Genomic DNA, 27661 nt, shown 5'->3' on the forward strand with positions numbered 1-27661 from the left:
TTGAATTTTTCTCTGTCTAATATTTCCGATCTCCCTCTAGTTAGAAGAAAGGTTCGTCCAATACCCAAAGGTTTTGTGGAATTGGCATTTGCATTAATTATCCCAATACGAACATAACTTTTTTTTCCCGGTGTTTCGTTAAGATCCGATGGTGGGACTATTTGACCTGAATTCAAAATTGTATTTTGACGTTTTCCCCAAAATGTTAAATGTCCGATGCGTACTAGACCAGACTCTCTGTGAATACTAACCTGAAATACAAACGGCCAAAAAGCAATTGCAGGGTATCTAAGTTATATTGACCACTCAAATTTTTAATTACGGACCTACTGACAACTATTACAAAGAACTAGTGACGCATATATTTCTTGTAAATTAAGTTTTCCTCATAGTGATTTATGAAGATCAGATGCTCACTATAATGAAAAACCTGACGTAACGAAACAAAACATCTTAAATCTCCAGCCGAAAACCGATTTCTGATCACGCATAACACGAAAAGTATGTGTAGAAACTCGTCGTAAATCCCTCTCATTTGAAGATAGATATGTTGACTGACGGTCACTATAAACTTGGATGTGATGAATCTTGGGTTGTCCTTATAAATTAACCGCTATATGAAACAATAAGAATTGTCAGTATAGTATGACTTAACTCGAAGAACTAAAAAGATTTTATACAAGAGGAATCTTATATATAATATAAAATATGATTAACTTACGACTCCCACAATTTTTATGCTGAGCCAACTGAAAATAATCAGACTGCACAGGGAAAACACGGCACAACCCAGAAATGTATAAACTAATGAGGAAGAAACTTGATCATGTAGGTATTTGTATATAGCTACTGGACAGCCAGAAATTAATGAGCCAGTTAATATAATTTTAAGTTGTGAGATCGCCTAGGAAAATAATTGTAAGTTAAATTATTAATACATCGTCTAGTTACCAACAATTTAAATACTACTAATTTCTCATGAAAATAATTGAAACATGTGTGTCTTTTGGATGTCTACTGGCAGGTTTTAAGACAAGGAATAAGTTCCAGTTTGCAAACACTGTCCAATACTTGTTATTGTAGCAATTGTGTCTTAAACGACATTTATTATGTTCCGTAATAATACCGCAACTAATATGGATTAAATTGTAAAAATATTGAGTAGAGGTGGGATGTGTTGGGCTATTTCATAGTCATAATGACCATTGGGTCTACAATGTAAAAGAAAGTTTGGACATATATCGATTGAATGAAGACCTCAAGCTATTTTGTAATGGAATAACATCTAGTGGTGGACAAATTTTTCAAAAACCTACGATCAAATTCAATGGACTACATACATTTTCAGTATGCCCACTTATACAGTGTGAGATTTTTTAAACTGTTCCCACACCATCAATTATCGACGGATTCCTGTCTTAAGAAATCCTGCGACTATTGAAAAACGGCAAGGGTTTAAAAATATCCATGATTTTGCTTATGGCAGAACCACAGTAAACCACTTTAGCACAAACATGAACCACCTAAAATCTATCAGCACAATCGCCCTCGAATATGCTTCGGATGAAACATGTAAGGAGGTCTGATTACATGTTGCCAATCCTTGAAGAACTGGTTAACTGTGTTGGACTACATGCTTAATATATATATATATTTCGTGTTAGTGACTTACTAATTTTTAGAAGACAAATAATTGGAAACAGACCTGGAGGAAAATTATGGAACGGAAACGATATATGGGTACCCAAGATTCATTTTTATCACCAAATAATTCTGTTTTGTGTCCCGAATGTAACAAACGAGTTTGCAAGCTTGAATATTTTGGAAGTCTTAGGGAGAATAATGATGATTGCGTAAGCAGATAGGAATACGAATGGAATTTGTGAAGTCCGCCAAACATCGGTATTTTCATTTTGGATAAACTAAATACAAAGCACAGGTTCATTGCAATAGATGTTTCTTATTTAGAAATGCATTGTATGTAGTCTAATTAAAGATGAGAAAAGGTCTAATTAAACTATCAAAAGTAAAAGGTGCCCGTAGATTTGATATCTCACACCAGAAATATAGTGCAATAAATGCGCATACCTGGTCAATTAATTTGCTGGCCATCTTATGTTTGTTACAAACGGAATGCGGTTATTTAACGTGAATTCAAAACTAACAGTAAGTTGAATGATAATTATTTGAATAATTTATGGATAGAGATATTTTTAACAAATACAGATAAACCCATTGGAAAGGTGGTAACAAAAGGGGAAGAACTTCTAGTTTTTATCTAACTGATCTCATTACTTTATAGACGTATTTCCATGTTACGGTAAATTTTCAACCGTTAAATGAATGGAGTGTTTTCATACTAGAAGAGAACATGTAGGCTTCTTTTATCAGCAGCAATGAAATGACACTCAATCCGGATGAATTTAAGCTATCAAAATGAAAAAAACATAGAGGTCCTATCAGGCAAAGTGTAATATCATACAACTTTTTTCAAGAGATTCTATCCAATCCCGATTCGACAACGAATACTATAGACAACTAGATGGGGTCACTATTGGGCCCTCTATTTTCCTTGCAAAACTGGAGAATGGACCACTTAAAAACACAATTAGCAATTTAACATCTTATTATCGCTATGTGGATGATACTTTCGTAGTATTAGAAAAAGAACAGGTAAAGGACAGTTTACTTATTATATTTAATAACGTTCATTCACCTATTAATTTTCCACTAGAAGAAGAAAAGAACCGTAGCTTAACGTTTCCAGCTGTCCAACTAACTAGACGAGCAGATGGAACTTTAAAAAGAGGGTTACACAGAAATTCTGCAGCAGGACAATACACTTATTTCTATAGTGCAGTACCTATTAGATACAAAACGAACTTGATAAAGATCCTGACTCATCGTGCTGGAATGGTTTGTTCGGACGACATTATTGTACATGAATTGGTAAATATTCGTAACTTACTTAGTAGGAATGGGTACCCAGTGAAAACACATGAAGGAGATGAAAAGGATAAAGCTGCCTACCGTTCCGAAGGAAGTATTGTACTTAAAATTACAATTCCCAAATGATACTACTGAAGAAATTGTGACTCAGAGTTTGAGAAAAGCGGTACAAAAAACATTTAATGCAGTCAGACTGAGTGCTACCTTCTACAACCACCCCACAATAAGAACAGCCAATAAAGACAGATTGCCTGAATTCGCCAAATCTATGTGTACTTATCGATTAAACTGGTTCTGTGGAGCCAGTTATATGGGGCGTACAATTCGGCAAGTTCGTCATCGTATAACAGAGCACCATCCATCGTGGTTGAGCAAAGGACAGGCCCACTTGGTTGACACAGGTCATCAAGTTGAACTGAATAAAGCTTTTAAGGTTATCTACCATATTCCATCGAATATGTCACATGGTTTACGAGTGCGTCTTTTGCACATTGCTGAAGCCATTGCAATCCATGTTCACAAACCTAACCTTTGCATCCAAAAGAAGTTTGTACAACTACTTTTGCTACCTTGGCCATCGGTATAGGGGAGTTTGTAGCAGAACATTGATAAACTACTTTCTTCCATTTTTTTGAACTTTGTATTTTAATCATTCTCAACATTGATCTCTTGATTCTTGCACAACTACTACTCTACTGACCACTCATCAAAATATCCTGTTCCTTCTCTTTTTTTATATACTATGTAACGTAGCAACTTCTTGATTTTCGAATAATTACTTTGACTATTATTAATCCTCCTTCTTTCAATTACTCAATTTTAATTTATAATCGAATTGTCATTATGTAATTATTACTTAACGTATCCACTCGACGAGTATTATTTCATTATTGTAAATCATATATATACATCCCAATGACAGGTTCCTTTTAGTAATTATCCATTGATAATATGCTAGTTCAATTGTCCAGTCATTTCAAACACTTGATAATCATGGATACTTGGGTGACTAAACCACACTCAAGTGTTGGTTAACGGGAATGATTATTTTGTTAGTATGGAATAGAAAAAATCCTTATTACAATGATTGTGTCATGTGTTTTTGTGTGAACACACATCTTCAAGGCGCGCATGTTAGTTACCTTACCAACTAAACCGCTCACACAGGCTGCCATCAAATCGAAATGACAGTTCCCCCCCCCCACACTAACTGGGTTATATTCATAAATCTTTGAATGGAAGTACAACGACTATGCATGTACGTCACATTTAACATTAACGTGATTACTTTTTCCTAATTTACACATTCGTTTAAAACATAGTATCCTCAAAAACAACTCAACTTCAACACATGCATGTGACCTGACAAGTATGACGGTTTATGTCATACATAAGTTCATTTTGAAAACAGTTATGAGAAGATATACAACGAGTAATATGGGTAAATAAAATATGGTACCATAAAGAAATATGAATTTAACTAATCATAAATACTATAATCAATAATGGTGATTTTTTGTTAGCGAATGAACAAGATTCCAAGGGTTAACGTCAACTAGATGTGGGGAAAATGGAAATTAATCACATCTTGTTCAAATTATTGGAACTATAATTTTGCACTTATTTCACAAATACATAAACCTAAATAAGTAGACATTACGATATATTTTGATAACGATTTTATATATGTGGTAAAATAATATGAAATACTAACAATTTTGAAAAGAGGTAGACAGTGAACTCAGCGCCTCGAAACAAGCAATCTGATAAAACATTGTTACTGTGAAGAAAATAAACAATTTAGATCAATGAGGCCATGATATCTAATTTTATTGTACAGCGATTGACATGAAGAATTCCTGTTAATAGTCTGAATTTTCTGCAGACACTATATTGTAAAATAGAAGAAAGTGGCAATAGTGAATTTCCGCTAACAAACCTTTGAAAAACATGAATATCAAGTGATAGACATAAAGGCATCGGCAAATAATGAGTGATATTGTAAAGCGAACCAACTTGATCAAAGCAACGAACCCACATCTGCATACATACATCAATTCTGGTGAGAAAACCAAAAGTAAATGATTTCTTGATTAAAATTATTATTGCATAAAAACATTCAATACCAAACGTCCATAAATAAATAAAGGGCATCACAGTTGATAATCTCAAAAAACCATACTATGTTCTGAGGAATGCATTTTAAAAAATCCGGAAATTAAATAAATTTCTTTTTGAAAGTAGTGGCACTATCTCTGAATAAATAAAGTTTGAATAGACATACATAAATATATCAAGTTAAGCTAGGACCAGAATAGACACACAAAACAAAACGGCATAAATAAAAATCCACTTTTTTGAAATAAAGTATATCAGCTGCATCTTGAGGAAAGTTACAATTAGGAAGGTCATGGAAAATTTACCAAGAAAAACTTCCCAAAAGAAGCGCCAGATATCTGCTAGAACTATAAAAAATATATTTAAGTATCCAAATCCTCAGGATATGTAGTCTAAAAAAAATTCGGTGAACAGTGATCAGTAATATTTAAACGAAGAAAAAAATGCGTATATATATAGTTTGTAAATTTTAATTTTACTATATACTGGGATTATTGTACTTCATTACTGTACTGCAAATTAAATTTAGGGAATATTATATATATTCCGAACCTTCCAGGACTAGATTACTTGATACCTTTAATAGTGTCAACTGAAACATAGCTCAAATGACGAAAAACTGCATGTGTTTTGATGAGTTTGCTTTGAATACAATAAAATTTGCGGCAGTAAGAAGGTGTCTAGTTATCCAGGATGTGGTAATCCGTGAATTTCCTGAAGATCTTATACGGGATATTTGGTTTGTGAGAAATAATTTTTCAAAGCACGACAGCCAATACCTATTTCAGTAAGGCTAAAACCACAACTGAGGCAAAATAATTTGAATGCATTTTATTTCGTGGTTTATCTTCAACTGCTTACAACCGTGTTCGTATTAAAATATAACAATGAGATATGATACACTATGTGTAAAAATACCTACTTTCAACTGAATTATAACAGAATAACAGTAGCAGCAATGACAGTTAAAACATGCGTTTAGATATTTTGATTCATTTACCAAGCACAAATTTATGTATTCAGTTTTGAGCCATCATGTGCTGCTACCCGGCTATTCTAACCGAAGTATGTGGAGTATGGATTAATAGCTTACAAATGTTAAAATGCTAATATTTTAACCTCTTTAATCACAAAACGATATGACAATATAAATGATCAGTGGATAAATATTTAGAAAATGGAGCTAACAATTAAGATAAAAACGAACTAGTTAATTCCATTAAACTTTCTTAAAATAAAACATTGATTTCGACCAGAATAAAGTACAGCATTCGTAAAATGTGACTAACCTAATAAGAATTTTGGAATGCTAATAATAAGTCACCTGATCCGATTCACTTTCTTATCAGAAATAGTAAGAAACAAATTACTGAGTGTATGATATGGAATCACTGAAATATTTAGGTGACAACAGAAAAGCAGTATTGGCAAAGTGGCACGAAACCAATAGGTTTGATAATAAACGGTATTTCTGTGATTTACGTCTTGATACGTAGTTACATTCGACACCGAATATCTTGATAAAATAACTAGTTATAGTTGTCAATTCAAAGAACTACAATGATGTTTTGAAGGAAATTTCACGAAGTTTTACATTTTCAACATTAAGGTTGTCAAAAAAAAGATCTAAAAATCCTTTTAGAATATAAAAGGAAGCAGTCAAAATATGTTAAAAACCACATTCAGAACTACACCATCCTCCGGATAACACGTAATACGACTATTAATGTGATTTAAATTATGAGTGTCAAAATGTGTTGGAAACACAGTATTGAAATATCTATACTATACAATACAAAAACCATCAAGTACATGTTTGCCTGAATCACCTATGTGTTTAAAGAATAAATGCAACAAAAATGTAATAAAAATTCAGAAAGATAGAATCCTAGGTGTGAACGAGTATAAAAACGTTAACATCGAGTGTCCTATCATAACAAAAAGTGAATAGTTGGTCGCGTCTTTGTCGTATAATTAATCAACAGTCCTTAAAAAATTAAAATAGTCCATGAAAAAATTTATTCTTTACATTCATCCTCAAACGTAACTGTTAAGTGATATAGCTGATTGCTTCAAATTGTTATTAGCTAGTTTTCTCAAAATATCTGCTACGATTGAAGAGATATTGTAATTAAAACATATGTGGTTTATCACTTACTTACGCCTGTTACTCCTCGTGAAGGAGCATAGGCCGCTCACCAGCATTCTCCATCCAACCCTGTCCTGGGCAATCCTTTCTAGCTCCGTCCAGTTGTAATTCATCGTTTTCATATCTGCTTCTATTATCCGACGCAATGTGTTCTTTGGCCTTCCTCTTTTTCGCTTCCCTTCAGGATTCCAAGTTAGGGCTTGCCTCGTGATGCAGTTAGGTGATTTCCGTAATGTATTTCCTATCCATTTCCATCGTCTTTTCCTAATTTCTTCTTCAGCTGGAAGTTGGTTTGTTCTCTCCCACAGAAGGCTATTGCTGATGGTATCCGCCCAATGGATGTTGAGTATCTTGCGTAGACAGCTATTTATAAATACTTGTACTTTCTTGATTGTGGTTGTTGTAGTTCTCCAAGTTTCAGCTCCATACAGTAGAACTGTCTTGACGTTCGTATTGAAGATTCTCACTTTGATATTGGTTGAAAGTTGTTTTGAGTTCCATATGTTCTTCAATTGTAGGAATGCGATCCTTGCTTTGCCGATCCTCGCCTTTACGTCTGCATCGGATCCTCCTTGTTCATCGATGATGCTTCCTAGGTATGTGAAGGACTCTACATCTTCCAGAGTTTCGCCATCAAGAGTGATTGGATTTCTGTTTTTCGCTTTGAATTTGAGGACCTTGGTTTTCCCTTTGTGTATGTTGAGGCCTACTGATGCAGAGACTGCTGCTACACTGGTTGTCTTCATCTGCTTCTGTTCGTGTGTACGCGATAGGAGGGCTAGGTCATCAGCGAAGTCCAAATCGTCTAATTGATTCTGAGCTGTCCATTGTATTCCGTGTTTTCCTTCAGATGTCGGGGTCTTCATAATCCAGTCGACCACCAGAAGAAAGAGGAAGGGAGAGAGTAAACAGCCTTGTCTGACTCCGGTCCTGACTTGGAATGCATCTGTCAGCTGTCCTCCATGCACTACTTTGCACTGTAGTCCGTCGTATGAGTTCCGGATAATATTGACAATCTTCTCAGGAACTCCGTAGTGTCGAAGAAGTTTCCATAATGTCCTCCTATCTGCACTGTCGAATGCCTTTTCATAATCAATGAAGTTGATGTATAGTGACGAGTTCCACTCAACTGATTGTTCGACGATGATCCGTAGTGTTCCGATTTGGTCTGTGCACGACTGATCCTTACGAAATCCAGCTTGTTGATCTCGAAGTTGGGCGTCTACTGCATCCTTCATCCGGTTCAGCAACAATCTGTTGAAGACTTTCCCTGGTATTGACAGTAGTGTAATGCCTCTGTAGTTTTCACATTTGCTCAGATCTCCTTTCTTTGGAATCTTGACGAGGTGTCTTTCTTTCCAGTCCATCGGGACTTGTTCCTCCTCCCAAATCTTTTTGAATAGAAGATAAAGCATGCTTGTGGTTGCTTCGATGTCTGATTTCAGTGCTTCAGCTGGTATGTTGTCGGGTCCTGATGCTTTCCCGTTCTTGATTTGTCTGACGGCCATTCTAATTTCTTCCGTAGTTGGTGGGTTGACATCTATAGGAAGATCTATGTGTGCTGCTTCGATGTCCGGTGGATTCATTGGAGCCGGCCTATTCAGGAGTTCCTCGAAGTATTCTACCCATCTGTGGTTTATCAATGGGTATGAAATTGATTTTCTGACACTTCATTGCTTAGTGTAGGTTGTGATATGAACAGAGAACAAGAAGCCTAGACAAACTACGGAAGCTATTTTTGGGGACGTTATTTCATTTAATTCAAAGCTTGTAAAACAGTAACATTTAATTTTGTTCCTATTTTATTCTAGAGACCATAAGCTTTCTTTTGATGTATGATTCACTGCCATAGCCTTTTCTGTTCCAAAGTTATTATAATTTAAACGTAATCTTTTGAAGATCTAATTGAAAACAATTGTTCGCTTATATGTGTTGTTCTAATTACTGGAAATACTGTTCTTGCTCCAATTAAAATTCAGACAACTCACATACTTTTGATAGCATTCCTCTGAAATTCATAAATAGACGGTAAGTCGATGGTACAGTGTGACCTATTGTAGCCTTGGTAGAAAAAAAGCCTGTTTACATCACCTTACCATTCAGAGGTGATTCAAATAACCTTTTATTGAAACAAAGGCTTAAATCAGTCATCAACAAAACGTATTGCGCAGCAAAGGTCATTATCAAAGAAGGAACAAGGTGCATGCTTCATCCAAAACCTTAAAGACATGAAAAAGATTGTGTCACATTCCACTGTTTACCAATTTAAATGTGTGTGTGGTCACACATACATAGGACGGTGCAATCGTGATCTCAAAGTTAGGGTGTGTGAACATCTACCAAAATGGTTGCGGAAACAACTACAATCAAGTGACCCAATAAGAGCAGAGGATAAACATCCATCATCCTCTATTACTAAACATATAATCGAAACAGGCCATAAGATTGATCATAACTCGGCTTTTGTGGTGTTGTATAAAGGTGTAAAAGGGCGTATACTAAGGGTTATTGAAGCGTTAGCCATACGAAAATTCAACCCCCCTTTGTGTATTCAAAAACAGTTTGTTCCCACCTTAAACCTACCCTAATAATGACTTATTAGCCAGAGTGATTAGGTTTCAAATTGTGTTCACATTATTATTATTATTACTCTTATTATTACCCTTATCTCCTCTTACCCCATTTCCAGTCTAGTTGATCATTTATTAATACATATGTTCTTAACAAGTATGTGTGATCAGATTGTTCGATTTGTACTGCGCTAATATATCACATAGTTCTGATAATCTTCGTCTTCTTATTACATTATTACATACTACGCATAGGTTCTTATTTGAACAGATACCTAAAGTTTCCACTAACCAAGCTTTCTTATCTTAGGCAAGTTATACCGAGATGTAAACATTGTGTCAGTCTGTAACAATTATGATCCAACAACTATTCTACTTACGGTGAATACGTCATCTTCGTTAAACAAACTAGATGACCAAATTGAACGAGTGTTAATTTTTAGAGACTTTAGGTGGTATATCTCAGAATCGCTTATCGTAGTGCAGACGTATTTACTGTTTATCTTCCTCTAGATCCTGAATCTCATTACCGTTCCAATTATACGTTTTCGCTCAAACTTCCCAAACTTACTCTCAATATTTATTTCTATTTATTTATCACTGCTATTACATCATTCGGACTTGTTTTTTATTTCCATTTTTTCCTGCTAATGAGGCTTTGAAAATCGGGCCAACGTACAGGCTCTATGTTGACGATGTCTGTATGCTTACTCTGAATAAAGCTGACCATATGCTCAAAAGTAAACAATCCGAAGTGCAATTACTATTGATAATTACAAAATGTAACAATAACTCTTAAAGAAATAATTTCTGATGATTTTGGAAGCAATGTTTCATAAATTCAAAAATATACTTACAGTTCTGAAGCGATAAAACGTTGATTTACAGTTATTAGGTAGCGCATAGAATTTCTGATTTTTCAAAGTGAAGCTGTGCAAGGCTCTAAAATTCATTTGCGAAAAGCAAACAACAATATATGCAATTGGTTTCAATTTTTACGGAAAACAGTTTAAAAGTTGAGGGTAAAATAGGTTTTTCATTAGTACAATCATTTAGCAATCCCAGCACTGAGCTAACAAAACAGAAAGATTTTTGATGTATGTAAAGAAACTAACGACTGAAAGTTGGTGTACAAAAATAAACTGTGTAATAGCAATAATATTTACACTGATTTGGTAATTAATGGGATAAATCTATCAAGAAAGGGAGATAGAAAACCGATACATTAAACAAAGGTCAACCAGTAGATAACATGCAACCTTAACTACGGTACACCAGTTATCAAGTTTGTAGAACTAATTTACTTTAGAATATTTATACGCAGAATATGTTAAGTTAGAATCTTTACGATTAACCAATGAACAACCTGTCTGGCCAGAGTATTACAATCTAGATAAATCTTATATCCTAACGAAGAATCAATGAGTGTTAATTGCTAGAAATTATTGATGAACTATTATTACACACGTTCTTATTGGATAACTATAAAGTAACTATATATATATATTCATTTTATCATAAAATTTCATTTGACCTATTGATTACTATTATTTGATTTACTATTCTTAATTTATTCTCAATATCTCACACTCACAGCCACTTTTGGCTTGATCGTGTATAATTGTTATTTTCTATTTGATGATATGATGCGGTCTGATTTGCTTGTACATAAACTGCGTATGTTTGAAATACATGATTTATATAGCGGAGGTTGAGATTTGCTTTCTGGACTCAACGGTCAGGACTAAGCGAGAAGGATCAATAAAGATTCAGAGTTTGCGCAAAGCTGCCAGTACTGTTTTGACTTGTCATTGGTTTAACACAACAACAAGGTCTTATAAGTCGATGTTCTGATTGGCGATTTTGTCACGTGATAATTGACAGGGGCAAAAATCATAAAATCCTATGAGTTACCTAATAAAAATGACCATATCAATTAGTTTAGGTATATAAGAAAATATATATACAGCAATCCACTGAAAAGCGTCTTAAAAATGCATTATAGCAAGTAGAAATGTATTTATCTATGATAACGTAAAACGTTTTTTAAGAAGAACTTACATCAATAAGCTCTTCGAGACCAGTTCTATTGATTGATTTGTTACAGATAGAGGGTATTAGTCGATTATCTTCGGCAACTGAGGGAACAAGCAGAAATCGACTTTGATTTACATTACAATGACACATGGTAAAGTTGAGGGAATGCAACGAGTCGTTACATAGATTTGTTGGTTTGAAAGTCGAAGAATAAAGATTATTTCCCGAATTCGGAGTCTGGATTTAAATATATGATAATTTGGTACCAAAAAGAGAGGAAATATTAACACAAACTGTAATGGGCGCGGATGCGAGTACATTCAAGCTTACAACGTTAGCTGGCAAAAAATAATATATACTGCACGCTAACAAGAATAAATCGCCAATTACCGAAAGCAGAAATTAGGATTATGTAAATAAACCCATGTTGAACCAATAGAAAGGTAAATAGTACATTTCAATGTCGATGACTGATAATTTTTTCCGACCGTTGTTGTTACCTTGACGTGGTGGTCGGGCTTGCCTATCGTGATGAAGCAACTAAGCTATACTGGCTGGAAAAACCGTTCCTCAAGGTCCTACCATGTCAGACAGATCGGTAGAACATGGCTCAGTCCACTTGTCAGTGACTTCATGGACATGTGCCATGTTTTGGTCTGGCCGCCCCTAGTTTTCTTCCAACCTACTCCTATACCATTGAGCATCGCACGTCGACACAGTCGGTGGTTGGACACACGTAACATGTGTTTTCACCTGGTTTTCGACCTGGACGTGGTTGTATAGACCAGGTATTCACACTACGTCAGGTTCTAGAACACAGACACACATTCAGAAGCCCTACAATGGTAGTATTTCTCGACCTCAAGGCAGCATCCAACTCTGTTGATCGTGAGGTTCTATGGCAGTGTTTGTCACTGAAAGGAGTACCAAAGAAGTACATTAACCTTGTAAAGTTTAAGCATAAGGAGAGACATCGTCTAACATGTCGACCCCCTACACCAAACAAATCAGATCTAGGTTAAGAAAAAGTCTAAGAAACGACCGTGAGCAGTGGTGGGCAACGAAAGCAAAAGAGATGGAAAAGGCGGCGACTATAGGGAACACAAGACAGCTTTACAGACTAATAAAAGAAACTGGACTTAATAAGTCAACTGTAAGTGAGATTATATCGGGAAAAGACGATACTCTCATCTCCTCCCAGTCCAGACGTTTAGAACGATGGGCGGAACATTTCAGAGAACAGTTCAACTGGCCTTCAGCTACTCTACAACTACCCTCCATTCCCAGACAGCGTGAATGGAACATTGAAGTAGGTCCCCTAACTCTTGCTGAAGTTCAAAAGGCTATAGTTAATCTGAAGCGAGGAAGGGCAGCTGATCCAGATGGACTGGCTCCAGAGGTCTTTAAGAATGGTGGTCCAATTTTAGCGATTAGGTTGACTAATATTTTAGCTAGGATCTGGGAGTTAGACGTTATTCCATCTAACTGGTCACAATCACTTATCGTCCCAATATATAAGAGACGGTTAAAATCATCCTGTGACAACCACAGAGGGATTAGTTTAACTAATATAGTGTCGAAAATACTAGCCTCGATAATTATCAGACGCCTAACTAAGACTCGTGAACTGCAAACACGAGAGAATCAAGCTGGCTTCAGACCTGGTCATGGCTGCATCGACCATATATTCACCATTCGTCAGGTTCTAGAACATAGGCATACTTATCGACGTCCGACAATGGTGGTCTTTCTCGACTTAAAAGCAGCATTTGACTCCGTAGACCGCGAGATTCTGTGGCAGTGTCTGTCATTGAAAGGCGTACCTCAGAAGTACATAAACCTTGTAAAGGCTCTTTACTTGAACACTACTAGTCGAATGAGAGCTTATGGCGAACTGTCATCTGCTTTTACAACTTCAAGTGGTGTCCGTCAAGGCTGTCCACTTTCTCCGTTTTGTTTAACTTCACCATAGATCTACTGATGGAAATAACTTTCTCGTCGACTGAGTTCTCGGGTATTGATCTCCATCCAGGAGGTCTACTTATCGACTTAGAATACGCAGATGATATAGTCATGTTTGGTGAGGACGCTGATAAAATGCAGAGTCTTCTGGTAACACTAAGCAACAATGCCAGAATGTCTGAAATGCGCTTCTCTCCCTCTAAATGCAAGTTGTTGCTTCAGGACTGGTCTGCGTCAACACCTGAACTAAGGATAGGGAGTGAAGTAGTCGAACGCGTTGACAACTTCACTTATCTTGGAAGTCTGATCAGCCCTAATGGGTTGGTGTCTGACGAAATCTCAGCACGGATTCGAAAAGCTCGTTTGGCTTTTGCCAACTTGCGTCAACTATGGCGAAGGCGAGATATCCGTCTATCAATAAAAGGACGCGTATACTGCGCGGCAGTCCGTTCTGTTTTAATTTACGGCAGCGAAACATGGCCATTAAGAATAGAAGGTACTCGTAAGCTACTAATATTTGACCACAGATGCCTCAGAAATAATGCTGGCATCTGCTGGGATCACCGGATAAGTAATAGTGAGGTTAGACGCAGGGTATTAGGGAATGATGGTAAATCAGTTGATCAGCTTGTGAATCTTCATCGACTGAGATGGTTGAGCCACGTGTTACGTATGCCCGAACACCGATTACCACGACGTGCAATGCTAACCGGTGTTAGAGATGGTTGGAAGAAAGTTAGGGGCGACCAAACCAAAACGTGGCACCAGTGCTTGAAGTCACTAACTTGTAGTCTGAGCCATGTTGAGAGATGCAGACTACTTGGTTGGGGTCCGCGTGACTATCGTAACCAATGGTTGGAGACTCTTGGTGACATGGCTCAGAATCGATCACAATGGCGTCGGTGTATACACTCCCTGTCTTCCCTTAAACTAAGAGATTAAAATCGCTTCATATCTTTCTTTCTACGAACTAATTCTTTCTTCCTGTACTATATCCTTATTGTAATCTTTCTTTTATATATTACCACCTTTGAATTAACTACTTTTATGAATCCGGTGTTCATCTTGTCGTGTTAGTGTGGTATGGCAACTTGTTCCGATGCATATATGTGCCTGGTCCTACGTTGTAGCTGACTGGCTGAGAATTTTATCCAAGCTTAAAAAACTATCAGCAAGTTAAATAGGAGATCGATCTATCAGATATAGACTGAATATTAGGAAACTTATGGTGGAGGGTCTTGTAATTCTGGCAATGTAATTATTAAATGATAGGAGAATTTGGAACTTTCTAGATCGTTGGTTTATTTTTTAAAGTTATTTGATACTATAAAATTCGAAGATATTAAAATAGTAAATGAAAACGTTTCGAATAAACAAAACTACGCATTATTTACTCATACGGTTCGATATGTTTTTGTTGTGTGCTCACCATGGAGAATCGGTAAATCGTTTGATTACTAGTCCCAAAACAATCCCATAACGATCTAACTACTTAGCAAAGAAGATCCCAAATAAAGACTGTTTTGTTGACTAGACAAAATATGATAAAAACAACACTACGACTGAGGGTTATTTTCTCTGCTATTATAATTCTTATCATTTAGATAGAACATATCTGTAATATGAATTTTCTACACAAAACAACAGGCGACGTAAAAGTAATTAGTTGACGTGAGGTACAGCTTACAAAGTTTTCGAAAATCGATTACTGAAATATTACGATAATAACACTATGCTGAGAAATAGAAAGTTACTCCAGTAAAAAATAAAACATTTCAGTCACTAACCTCGACTAATAAACGTTTCAGTTTCAAAAGAATAATTCTTGTTGCTTGTAATTCCTCAACCATTTCTCTTTGTTCATTAGCAAACAGGAAACTAGATGGATGCTTTAATTCATGACGCAAAGAATCATTAACAGTTTTCATTGAAGTTGATTCCATAAAAGATGGAGAAAGTTTTAGAGGATGATTTGGCCTAAATAGGATTAGTAAGGTCTTAAAATGTATGAATCAAGCAAACGAAATATAGATCTTTTGTAAGATAAATAATACTACATAAATAAATTATATTTTGGAAATAACATGCAGTTACAATATAATCATAACATACAATTATTCTTACTGAAAAAAACAACATAGAATAACGCTAAACTTGTGCAACAAAAGACAGGGTAGCAACTCGAAAAATTTGCACCAATTAAAATGACATAATGACAAGAATTAAAATAAAATGATTTTACGACGGAAAAATAACCACCACATACTGAGGAAAAATCAACCCTGCTTCACTATCGGATAGTTATAATCAGCGTAGGATCTAGCACGAATGTAAGTTAGCTGCAATTGCAATACCACATTAGCATGACGAGATAAAATAGTCCCCAAATTCTATCAAAGATCGCGGTTAATCTAACTGCTAAAACTAAACCACTTCCCCGCGGGTTAGTCTGTCTATCAGATCGTGCTGATTTCCCTCGCTTCAGACTGCTCATAGCCTTTCCAACCTCACCAAGAGTTGAAAAACTTATATCAATTTCCCATTCAGGTTGCTTGGAAATAATTGGTAACTGAAGTGTGGCTGAAGGTCAGTTGAACATTTTCCAAGAGTGTTCTGGCCATTGGTTCAATCTCCTGGGTTGAGAGTGAATAATATTCACGTCTTTTTCCGAGATAGTCTCACTAACGGCCGAATTCCTAATACATGTTTCATTGATAAGTTAGAACAGTTATCTACTGTTTCCGGGCATCTAAAAGTCCAAAACACGTTAAAGACACCAACTGGAAAATAATCCATGTCATCACAAATAATAAACGTACATCGACATATTTGGAATGGTGTGTCGTATTCTGTATTTCATGTTTTAGTTTTTTTTCTTCTAGGTTAACCACAAACATCGGCCAAAGTAGGCTATAGGAGCGATCCTAAGGCCACCCTACCTGTTTGCTTGTACAATTTATTGCTGAACTGGAGATGACTTTCTTTTATCCAAAGCAATAATAATTTCCTCAACTTATTTTATGGTCAAGAAAGTAGTTCAGACTGTTCGCAAATTATATTAACAACCTCTTTTAATGGTATGCGTGTAAATAATGAGCAGACATCAAAAGACATCATGAATTTATCTGGGTTATTCAAATTATCCATTTCATCAGAAAACTGTGGTCTGTCTATTAAACTATGAGCCGCCAATTTCTTAAGAATTGGTTCTAATAATTTAGTTAACCATCGAGCTAACTTATGATATTAGTGAGTCTACCATAGACACTATAGATCTTAACGGGATATTGAATTTGTGTACATGATGGAAACTATATATAAAAGGCAATCACGACCATTTTGCCTGCAGATTATTGTAGGTTGAATTATCGATGAGTTCCTTTTTCAAAAGTTCCGTAGGTTGTTTATTAACTCTGTTTCCCATCGTTCCGATGACATATTTACTAGATTTGCCAACTTGGAATTTTGATGCATCTTTGAGAATTTGGGCTATTTTATACACATAATCTTTTCGATTCATTATTACAATACATGAAGCTCAATTTGGTCTTATTATAACGGTCTTATTCTTCTTCAATGCCAACATATGTTCCTTCGTCAACATTCTTGGATGTGAAATTGCGAAAATATAATGTTGATTTGCCATATCAACAAGTTTGGATTCAGACCAAACCTTTCTGTCATGATCTATAAGTTTTAAGTCCGTGGCTTGTTGGTACAGCCTTTCAAATTGAATTTGTATATCAACTTGGTTGACATTTTTACTTGGAACATGGCCATTTAAATCCGAGAAAGAGATATAACTTCACTTTCAATCTTGATTAGCTTTATGCTTGACAGATTATATATATAATCTTAGGCTGTATATAGGTTATGAGAAGTTGTGAAACATAATTAATCCTTTTTTGACAAACCTTATTGATTTTGCTGTTTAAATGTATCGAGAGATCTGGTTGCCTGAAGTTAGTATAAGTTTATGTAGTACAGAAGAACGCAGAATATATAGTAGTCAAAAAATAATTTTGATCATGTCAATGTCATGATATGAGACTTTTACCAATAGTTGTTATTTGAAATTATCAAAACTTAGTAATAACACTTCGAAAATAGACATTTGTTTGCTCTATATGCTAGGAAAAGTGACGTGGCACTTCATTCTGTTCGTATTTAAGGGAAAGCACACTTAATATCTTAGATTGACATTTATCTTTTTCGTTTATTCGTACCGTCTTTGTTTACGCTGGGACTTGTCTTCTCTTTAGTGATCACTTAAAGTACAGTACCATTAGGTAATAAATCATTATTTAATATACTAACCTATCAAATATAAATGCTCTTTCATAATTTTTGAATAAAGTTCACAAGTTAAACAAAACTTATCAGGTTAAATTCTGCATATAAACATAGACTGTGAATAAGGAATTAAAAAGAAAATGTGTTCTTTGAAAAGAAACTACAAAGCGATAAAGAATCCAATCAGAAATTGCACAATTGTTTTTCAGTCAGCTATAAGTTCTCTCGAGGTGAACTGAAGAAATCACTCAAATCCAATAATCTGATATTTCACCTTATTCAGTGATATATACATAGCGTATTTGCAAAACAGTATCACAAACTATGCTTTGAAAGTAGTTTACAGTGTTTGTTAAATACAAACAAATTTCTAGTGACAAAAATAACTGCCAAGGAAATGTTAACCAATAACATCATAAGCATTGACACATAAACGATACTGAGAAATTTTACGATAATAATAATTACCAGATACTAATAATAATGAAAATCAGAAAATTCACTAAGTTTGGTCAATTATCAGGGTCCCAAATATTTTGAGTAAAATTTCCCATTCGGCCTTGGAGTGTTAACGGCATGTTAGTGGTTTACTTGACGGTTTACTGACGTGGAAGTAGTGTATTGGGCACAAAACTTGGTTACGACAGACTAGTTGTTATTCAAATGAATGAGTCTGTCGGACGGCTGGAACTTTTATTTTCTATGACAAACGGGATTCATGTAGTAAATAAACAGTTGGTTTTTAGTATGCATTAGAAAAACATATTTTCATGAATTTCTTTACCACAGGAAAAAAACAGAGCATTTAATATATATATATGTATATATATATATATATAATTTACCTTTGTGTAGGAATTCCAAGACTTACCGTCTTGGAAATCAACTTTTTATCTGAACATTTGGCAGTTACAGTGTTTAGTAAATTTGTACAGGATGGAGAATTCAATAAGTAATTGTGAATATCTTCTGATACATCATTATTTAGGTCATAATGTCTACTACCATTATTTAATTGCTTTTCAAATTGTAGATCGAAATCATCAGTTTTTCTTGTTTCGGAAGAGTTGCGCTTCAATGTTGAAACAGATGAGCAGTTAAGGATAAAATTTCTTTGCAACGACTCATGTACATCTTGATTATCGGAAGGACTGAGTGTACGAGATTGAAATTTCATCGGTTGTTGTTTTCTGACATTAGAAATACGTGGGGCACGAGGTTCGGAAACTTTACCGCCAAACACTAAGTATTTTCCATTTTCCTCGACGTTGCTAGTTTTTGTGTGTGATAGATTACTATTATGCACACTAGTATTGGTTACTTGAGAAGTGGAACATGAGGAGGCATCTATTATGTAGAACAAACAATATGATAATGTATCAAAACACTCTTAAGAACATTAAACTTGGAAATTAGTAAATAAGTATGAAAAATGGCAACATGATCGCTAAAAATGATTCAACGACTTTGATTACAGTAGAAATCTAAGCTCCGGGAAGTCTGTGTTAGATGATGATAAAATGTGAAACAACAGATCAATCCCGATTAAAACCACGTAGATCTACCTAGTTTTATTTACACATTTTGTGTACTGATACAATGTATCACCAGATTGCTTCTGAAAAAGTAACGTCGTTAAACTTGAATGACTGTCCTACCAGACCCCCCCCCAAAAATACGATTGCCTCAGATCGTTCTTCCAAAATAGAAATGAGGTTGAGAAGAGTCGACTGACCTACTTAGGTCTCTTTCATTTTCCCACCGAAAACATTCTGAAAAACGGCTGTGAGGTAAGTAGCTAGTTTTGGAAGTGGGTATAGATGTACGACTAGAAGGAAAAATAATAGGTGCTCAGACTACTCATCAAAATAAGTAATTGCTTGATAGCACATAGGCTAACCCAATCTCCTTGAATTCAATGCTTTTAGAGTAAGCAAAACTCAACGTACAATAGAAAAGTCAACCGAATAATGGATATCATTTGACTCGCTGAATCGAGAAGCAAATACACTGGTAAGTATAAGCGAATTCAGTCAAAAAACACGCATCCAAATGAAAACAAAGTTTGTCAAACATCTTGTAATAATTTCGACAAACACCAAGCAACCAGTAAGACTAACGTTTTGATACCGAAAAAGCTGTCACAACAGCACCCTATGAAATACGCTACAAAGAACGAAATGATATCGTGAAGAAATGAAGAGAAGTAACCACAAGACTAAAAAGAACTTTGGAGGAACACAGTATAAATGAAATACACTTCGTTCAGTTAAAAAGGTACCTGCTATTTACAAAGGATATGACGAAAAAATCCAGAATAATCATCACTAATTTTCAATTTGACTTATGTCTCATAAAGCCGCAAGCTATTGGGTTGCAAAATTTTTAGAACTAAAAACTATCCTTTATTACATGAATTCTTGTCATAAAATCAACACCTACTCGCAATTTCTATCTACTACCAACGTCGGCGACTAGTGATCCGCATAAAAGTTGTTGAAAATAAATGCACGAAATATATGCAAGACACAAAGGCCCGTTTTAAAATAATATTATTCATTGGACAATAATCTCAGATATCTACAAACACACATCGATAGACCTCAGCCAATAACAGCAGACAGATTTCTGACAATCCATTCGAGATACATAGTTATGATAAAAACTAAGTCATATACTTATGTGAGCTCATAGTCAGTTCATAGTATGTGATTTCGTTGAACTTTGTGTGTATTATGTATTTATACATACGCAGCACTGTGCCAAATTTATTGTTAGTTCAACACTAAAAATTCAACAGAACAATTTTTTACATACATTTTCCCTTTGTATTTTATCCTTAGCTTCAACGAAATTTCAGAAAAGGTTAACACGCACTAAATGTCTAATGTTTATAAGATTTTATCGTTTTAACTAACCTTAATATACAGAAATGAATGAAATTCTAAACTAGGAGGTAGCTGTACAATGGATAAAATAACCGTTCTTACTCATCGCAAATAATTCAACTAGCATCATCATTACATGCTGAATTTAAGTAAAATCGACCTTATATATGGTTTTACGTATTTTTCCAAAACTAATTATACGTACCATTTTCTTTTACTACACTACTTAACATTAGGTCATAATCACTAGATGCTGGTAAATTTTGTCCTTTGTTATACGTTTTGGGGTCTGGATCAGAGTTCTGAATAGGGGGATTTTTGGATTGCAGCTTTTTACTGGTAATCGCTGTGTTTGAAAAAAGATGAATAGATCTAAATCCAAAACAACCGACAGATCGATGTAATCGCTTCTTCATCTACAAAGGAAACGCTAGAATGATAACCGCGAAAGTCATAGAAAATATTTCGAAATAAAATCAACCAGTTAACCATTCGTGATTTTAAACATCGATTATGAGAAAGCTTTATTTTTTACACATAAGCATCAATATAAACGAGGAATCCGAAAAGAATATTGTTAGCGGGACATAGACTGGATTAAAGCATGCTCAATGCACGATTGCTTTGGTGCACGCTGATTGGCTAATTCTTATCCAATCAGTGTTAGTCAATACTTAGTGAACACTAGAAATCTCATGTGAAAAACTATAAATATACTAACGTTTTCCCTATTGTGCTTCTTACTTCCATCTAACCTTGTTATTGGAATATAATCTCTTTGCTGTTCAACCGTGTTCTGATTTGGGGACTTGTCGAGTGAATCGGTGTCCGAGAATACTAAGCAATAGGAATAGCTGGGTTATAACCGTAAGAGAGAATTATAACAGATATGAAGGAGTCTTCGACAACCTGGAGCAAGGACATTGGTGGAGTAACATTCTCTGGATAAAATCGGTTAATTAATTTCTACGGTGTCCTTGTTACGTAACTGACGATGTGGGAGTGGTCAGAAGTGTTTTATATTTTTTAAGGGTCATTTACCAAGTATAGATCTATACCTTAGGCTACGAGCCACGCATTAAGTGCAAGAGCTTCGATACTACCCAATCCCCAAAGTTGAAGTAGGTGGGACAGAGATTAGGCTCGTAACTTAGCGGCTGAGAGGGTCTTGATCGCTGAGCCACCAAATCTACGTGTGGTAAGTAATCAAGACGAATCAAATTTGCAAGAGATGGAAATACTGAACGCACTAAGCACCATAGTGGAGTTGATGTTCTATCGATATCCCACTTGGTTGAGTCGAGTTTGATTACTCTACAGAGCTGTTGTTGATGTGACATCCTCAAATACAACGCATAAAGAAGAAACTACCACTTTGTATTGAAATATTCAGCCAATTGTTCATGATTAGAAAATAACGAACACAATTTTAATTCACAATGATGACTACTATGGATGATTGTGGAAAACACTGAAGATAGATATAAGTGTTAACTGGATCAACGGTTCATATTTATCTAGATTTTCTACGGTAATTTTCTTGAAGTTAATACATCTTCAACCACTAGCTCTGATTTGCCGCATTACATCGAATAAGAACCCATGTTAAGCTGTATTGATGTTGTTGCCAAAGACTAACGGTTAACGAATATCGGGATTTATACCATTTTAGTCCAGTCTGCAACAAAGTGTGATCTCGAAGTTCATGCACATAACAATGAATCTGATCCTGGTCCCAAGCCTTTACGATTTACCGCATTGCACTCAAGCAATAAGTTATCAAAAAGAAAACTCTGAAATCTATACGTTGGCGTTGAAGTGCATGACATTTTGCCAAATTATGCTCATTCAAAAACCACCGAAGCAGTAAATGTAATATAATAAGCTATTAAAATAGACGCCATAGTCACAATATGCTAAAAAATCGAGAAAACAGAGAAATCTAAACAACAAACTAAATGAAATCAACAGGCATATCAGCAAACATCACCGCAGTACCCACATAAACAAGATAGCCCATTTTAACGGTCATATTATCAATTTGCCTCTAAGCTATCTGTTAACCGTTAAGATTCAGTTAAGAACAAATGGCTTAGATTCACTCGATCGGTGTTTTATTCTCTGGGGGAAAGAACACCTGTGAACTAAATATCCAGTCATTAATCCGAAAAGAAAGACCAAAAACTAACCTCGGACTGTTCCATTTTGAAAATGAGAGATATTAGGGATATGACACTCCCAAATATAACATACAAAACAGAAAATCCACCTTAAAATTTGCACATATTTAAGGTGATTTTTGGTCAGTCAACTTTTAATGCATTTCGTTGCGTTAATTTGTTCGAAAATAAAACTGTTTAATGACTTCCTGAGTATTTTCAACTGCATAATTTCAATCAATATGCATTGAATAAACTGAACTTCAATGAACTTTCATTTATTTTAATAAATTTACTGTGATTTTGGCAATCAATGAAAACTGATTAGTTGATATTTATTTATATATTTATTTGAACACAAATATTGCTACACGAGGGCACCAAATATACATGTGCCACACAAAACAAAATTTGGGAGCAAATTAGGCTATTCGACGTAAGTTTAGGCAGAGATTGAGATGTGAATTCAGAGTCAAGTTTCCCAATGGAGCACAAAAAAACTCACTTCTAGTGGCAGGTGCAATAGACAATATATGGGTCAATGGTTGCTGAAATGCATATCGCATCTTGATAGAAAATATTACCTATATTTCCTCATTGGATTTTACCTAGGTAAACTAAGTGTTCTCTGCTTGTTGTCACGTCTTTCCCCAAGTGACCCTCGTCATTTTCTAATCATTCTTGTTTCGTATTCTACAGTTCTGATTTTTACTGATATAATAAGGGATAGAAAGATTCATGTCCAAAATATGATTATTGAAATAGTAGCAACTCAATCGTAAGCAATGTAGTCTGGCACTAGTGTGGGTTAGCCACATCTCATTAGCACGAGACGAATACTAAAGAGGTCAAAAAGTTAGCTTTTGACAGTCTCTATCCATACAAGTTACCGCTGATCCTAATATTCGGACGATCTTTCATTCCCCTGTTCTCTAACTAGGGAATTCCAAATTAGAATAATCACTTTTGTTTGCCACTAATGTACTTGAAAAACGTCTGACAATTGTTTACCTATGATTGAAAGTTCACATGACCGCATTATTTTCTGTGGTTTATTAGTATTATTAATTATTCAGACAATTTATTTATTTGAACACAAATATTGCTACACGGGGGCACCAAATATACATGTGCCACACAAAGCAATGAGAATGGGGAGTAAGAAAGAAGGTAAGGTGCGTATAAGAAATAAAAAAAGAACAATAACGACCACGGCTTAGTGTATGGTAGTGTAATGATAATAATAATAATGCGAGAAACAGAAAGGTACAACCAGAAGAATTCTTTCAGTTAAGGAACATACAACCACTTTTTATGAAGAAAGTAAAAGATTACAGTAGGATCGCCACTGGCTTCTATTCTGAGCCATATCTGATAACGTCTCTAGCCACTGTGTTGCACCATCTCTCAGACCCCAACCAGGAAGTCGTGAAGGACCGACAGAAGCCAGTCCTTTGCAGCTTCCTTTCATACCACGACACCATGTCATACACTGACCACCTCTCCGCTTCTTCCAACCAGTCCGCGCGTCGGCAAATAATGCACGACGTGGAATTCTCTGGGACGACGTTCGTAGGACATGTCCAAGCCACCGAAGTCGATGTTTCGAGATGGTGACACCAATTGAACTATCGTCTCTGCGCCCGAACACACGATGACGAACCTCTTCATTACTGACATGGTGTTGCCGCTGGATGTCAGCAATCCTTCGGAGACAGCGATGATCGAACACAGAGAGTCGTCTAACGTCCTCAACTCGGAGAGGGCAGGTTTCACAAGCATAGAGTAAAACTGCACTCACCGACGCGTTGTAGATTCGACCTTTTACAGTCAGACTAACATCACGAAGGCGCCAAAGGTGGCCCAGATTGGCATAAGCCGCTCTGGCTTTCACTATACGTGCATTGATCTCATCACTCACGCCACCACCAGCACTTATGCATCTACCCAGGTACACAAATTCCCGACTACTTCTACCTGCTCACCACCCAAAGTGAGTACATGATCAGAATCCTGCCAGACTTGTAAAAGTACTTTGTACTTCGAAGATGCAAAGCACATACCGTACATACGGACATTGATTGCCAACTGATTAAGTGCGGATTGCTCGACTGTTGTTACTACCTTGACGTGGTGGTCGGGCTTGCCTAACGTGACGAAGCAACCGAGCTATACTGGCTGCAACAACTGTTCCTTAAGGTCCTACCATGTCATACAGGTCGGTTGATGAGCGGTAAGATCATTTCGGCGAGCTGAGGTCGAGTGACTGGCCACACTAGGGTCCTGTGTGAGTGTTTCTGAGACAGCATACATTAATGGTACGAGATTCCAGGGTCTTAGTCAAGGAGGTCTGCTGGCCGATTCGACATAGGGTGTGTACGTTGAAGTCTCCAATGTGTAGTTTGGAGAGAGGTTTCAGTAGACCTGGAACAGTGTTTCGCGTACTAGAATCGTTGGCCAGGGTGACACTTGAGGAGGAAGCCAAAAGAGGAATTTTAGGGTTGAAAGTCGAGGTGGGAGGAATAATAGGAATTGAAGAGGGAGGTTGATTATGAATACAGTGGTCTTGAGTACTATTAGAAGTATGAAAGCGGTTTTTACTTCCCGATCGCTCACACTGTGGAAAGGTTCTTCTGGACGTACCTGAAAAGGGCAAGAGGTGGTCTTAGTAACCTGAGAACATGACCGCAGTACCCAAGGGACAAATGCCTAAAGCCAGTCACACACGACCTTCTTGTGGGCAATTTTTTTGTTAGCTTCGTGCTTGTTGGGACCTCACCGCTGGAGACGGAAATCCGTGGGATAAGGCGAGGTGTGCATTCTTAAGGTCAATCTTTTCTAACCCCATCCTTCCTTGTGAGAAGGCAGCATAGCAAAGTTGGTGGCGTGAGTGATGAGACCAATTCGCGTATAGTAAAAAACAGAGCGGTTTACCCGAATCTGAGCCATGTTTGGAGCCTTGATATTGCTAGTCTGGCTGTAAAAGATCGGATCTATAACGCGTCAGTTAGACCAGTTTTGCTCTATGCTTGTGAAACTCGGTCTTCCCTGATTGAGGATTTTAGACGACTCTGCGTTTGATCGTTGGCCTTCTGACATTCAAGGGTAACAACATGTTAGTAATGCCGAGGTTCAGTAGCGTGCGTTTTTATACGGTGACGACAATTCAATCAGTGTCACCATCATGAAACACCGACTTCGATTGCTCGAACATGCACTATGTCGTTCCAGTGAATTCCACATCGTGCATTATTTGTCAATGCTAGGACTGGTGAGACATAAAGCTGTACATGACTGGCATCTGTTGGTTCTTAATGACTTCCTGTTTTTGGTCTTACAGATGGTGCAACACACTGTCTTGAGACGTTATCGGATACGTATGAATATATTTATTTATCCGAACACATCAAATACATATGCGCCACACAGTTACAATGAGCTTGTGAAGAGATAATGTAATGTGCGTATAATAAAAGAACAATGAACATAAATTGGTACATGAGTGAGATAATAATAATAACTATTATTATTATTATTGGAAAAGTAGTTCAGTTAGATGTAATACAACCGGGAAAAATCCTATCAAATGAAAAGTAAAGTTCATTTTTCATGATGAAAGTAAAAGAAAGTTACAGCAGGATAGCCAATGGCTTCTATTCTGAGCCATATCTGATAACGTCTCAAGACATTGTCTTACACCATCTCTGGAACCCCAAACAGAACGTCATGAAGGGTTAACAGAATCCGGTCCTGTACAGCTTTCCTTCATACCACGACACAATATCATACACTAACCACCTCTCCGCATTTTACAACTAGTCCCAGCATCGGCATTCACAGCACATGTCCAGGCCCCCGAATGCCCTGGTACGGCCGAGAGTGGGAAGGGCCGGCCCTCCCTTTCGAAATGCTCTCACAAAGCCACATGTATACAGACTCTGCCAGGGAAGTCCTACTCACTGCCTTCTCGCGGCGAGGATGTTGTTTACGAAATTGAGAGGACGAACGGCGAGTGTTCAGCGCTTTAACCAGGCCGGTGGACATGGAGAGTTCACCTAGGAGAGTCGGAAAATCCTGATTCCAACATGGGCTCCAGTATTCTGAAGGAACAAAAGGCGCATGAACCTATTGTTGGTCACCGGCTACCATGGAACTGCATCTCCTAAAGTTGCTCCACTACCTTGTGGACCAGATCTTTATTTCAAAGGCTCTGGATGTGGCACCCTAAGAAAACTACCTGCTTCGGCTTGGGCACCCGGGCAGTATCGCAGTCCACACACAGATAAAATGAAAATGACGATATTTACTGAAAATTCTATTCGCTCTTCGATTAACAGTCAAACAATTCACATTATTATTATTATTATTATTATTATTATTATTATTATTATTGCTATTACTATTATTAACACGTCAGTTATTCACTTTTTTATTCCCACTTTGTGTATTTTTATTTTTCAACTTATACAGCAGCTCGCCCATGGTGGAAACTCTGTTCTATCTAAACGATCTCGAGTAACTGACTGGTCGGAAATT

The 27661-nt window shown here is 36.3% G+C and overlaps 1 protein-coding gene across 3 annotated transcripts; it reads right to left on the minus strand.

Moving 5' to 3' along the window:
• MS3_00003457 (uncharacterized protein) lies at positions 1 to 27477 on the minus strand. 3 transcript variants are annotated; one of them, XM_051211266.1, is made up of 8 exons: positions 21172 to 27477; positions 18924 to 19425; positions 15573 to 15762; positions 11848 to 12060; positions 4664 to 10728; positions 1706 to 1922; positions 722 to 904; positions 1 to 251 (listed from the first exon to the last, which is right to left on the minus strand). In XM_051211266.1, the coding sequence occupies exon 5, from the start codon at positions 8800 to 8802 to the stop codon at positions 7222 to 7224; it is 1581 nt and encodes a 526-aa protein (XP_051071301.1). In that variant the 5' UTR covers positions 8803 to 10728; positions 11848 to 12060; positions 15573 to 15762; positions 18924 to 19425; positions 21172 to 27477; the 3' UTR covers positions 1 to 251; positions 722 to 904; positions 1706 to 1922; positions 4664 to 7221. The 3 variants fall into 3 exon arrangements, with proteins under 3 accessions (XP_051071301.1, XP_051071302.1, XP_051071303.1); XM_051211267.1 differs by lacking the exon at positions 11848 to 12060 and having other exon boundaries at positions 1706 to 4837; XM_051211268.1 differs by lacking the exons at positions 1 to 251; positions 722 to 904; positions 1706 to 1922; positions 11848 to 12060 and having other exon boundaries at positions 5035 to 5459; positions 10644 to 10728.
• Positions 27478 to 27661: the final 184 nt, after the last annotated feature.

Source organism: Schistosoma haematobium, chromosome ZW, assembly GCF_000699445.3.
Source record: "Schistosoma haematobium chromosome ZW, whole genome shotgun sequence".
NCBI lineage: Eukaryota > Metazoa > Platyhelminthes > Trematoda > Strigeidida > Schistosomatidae > Schistosoma > Schistosoma haematobium.

Bases quoted from the DNA above. Each gene is read 5' to 3' on its own strand.
- MS3_00003457 (XM_051211266.1), bottom strand. From the start codon at position 8,802: ATGAATCCACCGGACATCGAAGCAGCACACATAGATCTTCCTATAGAT.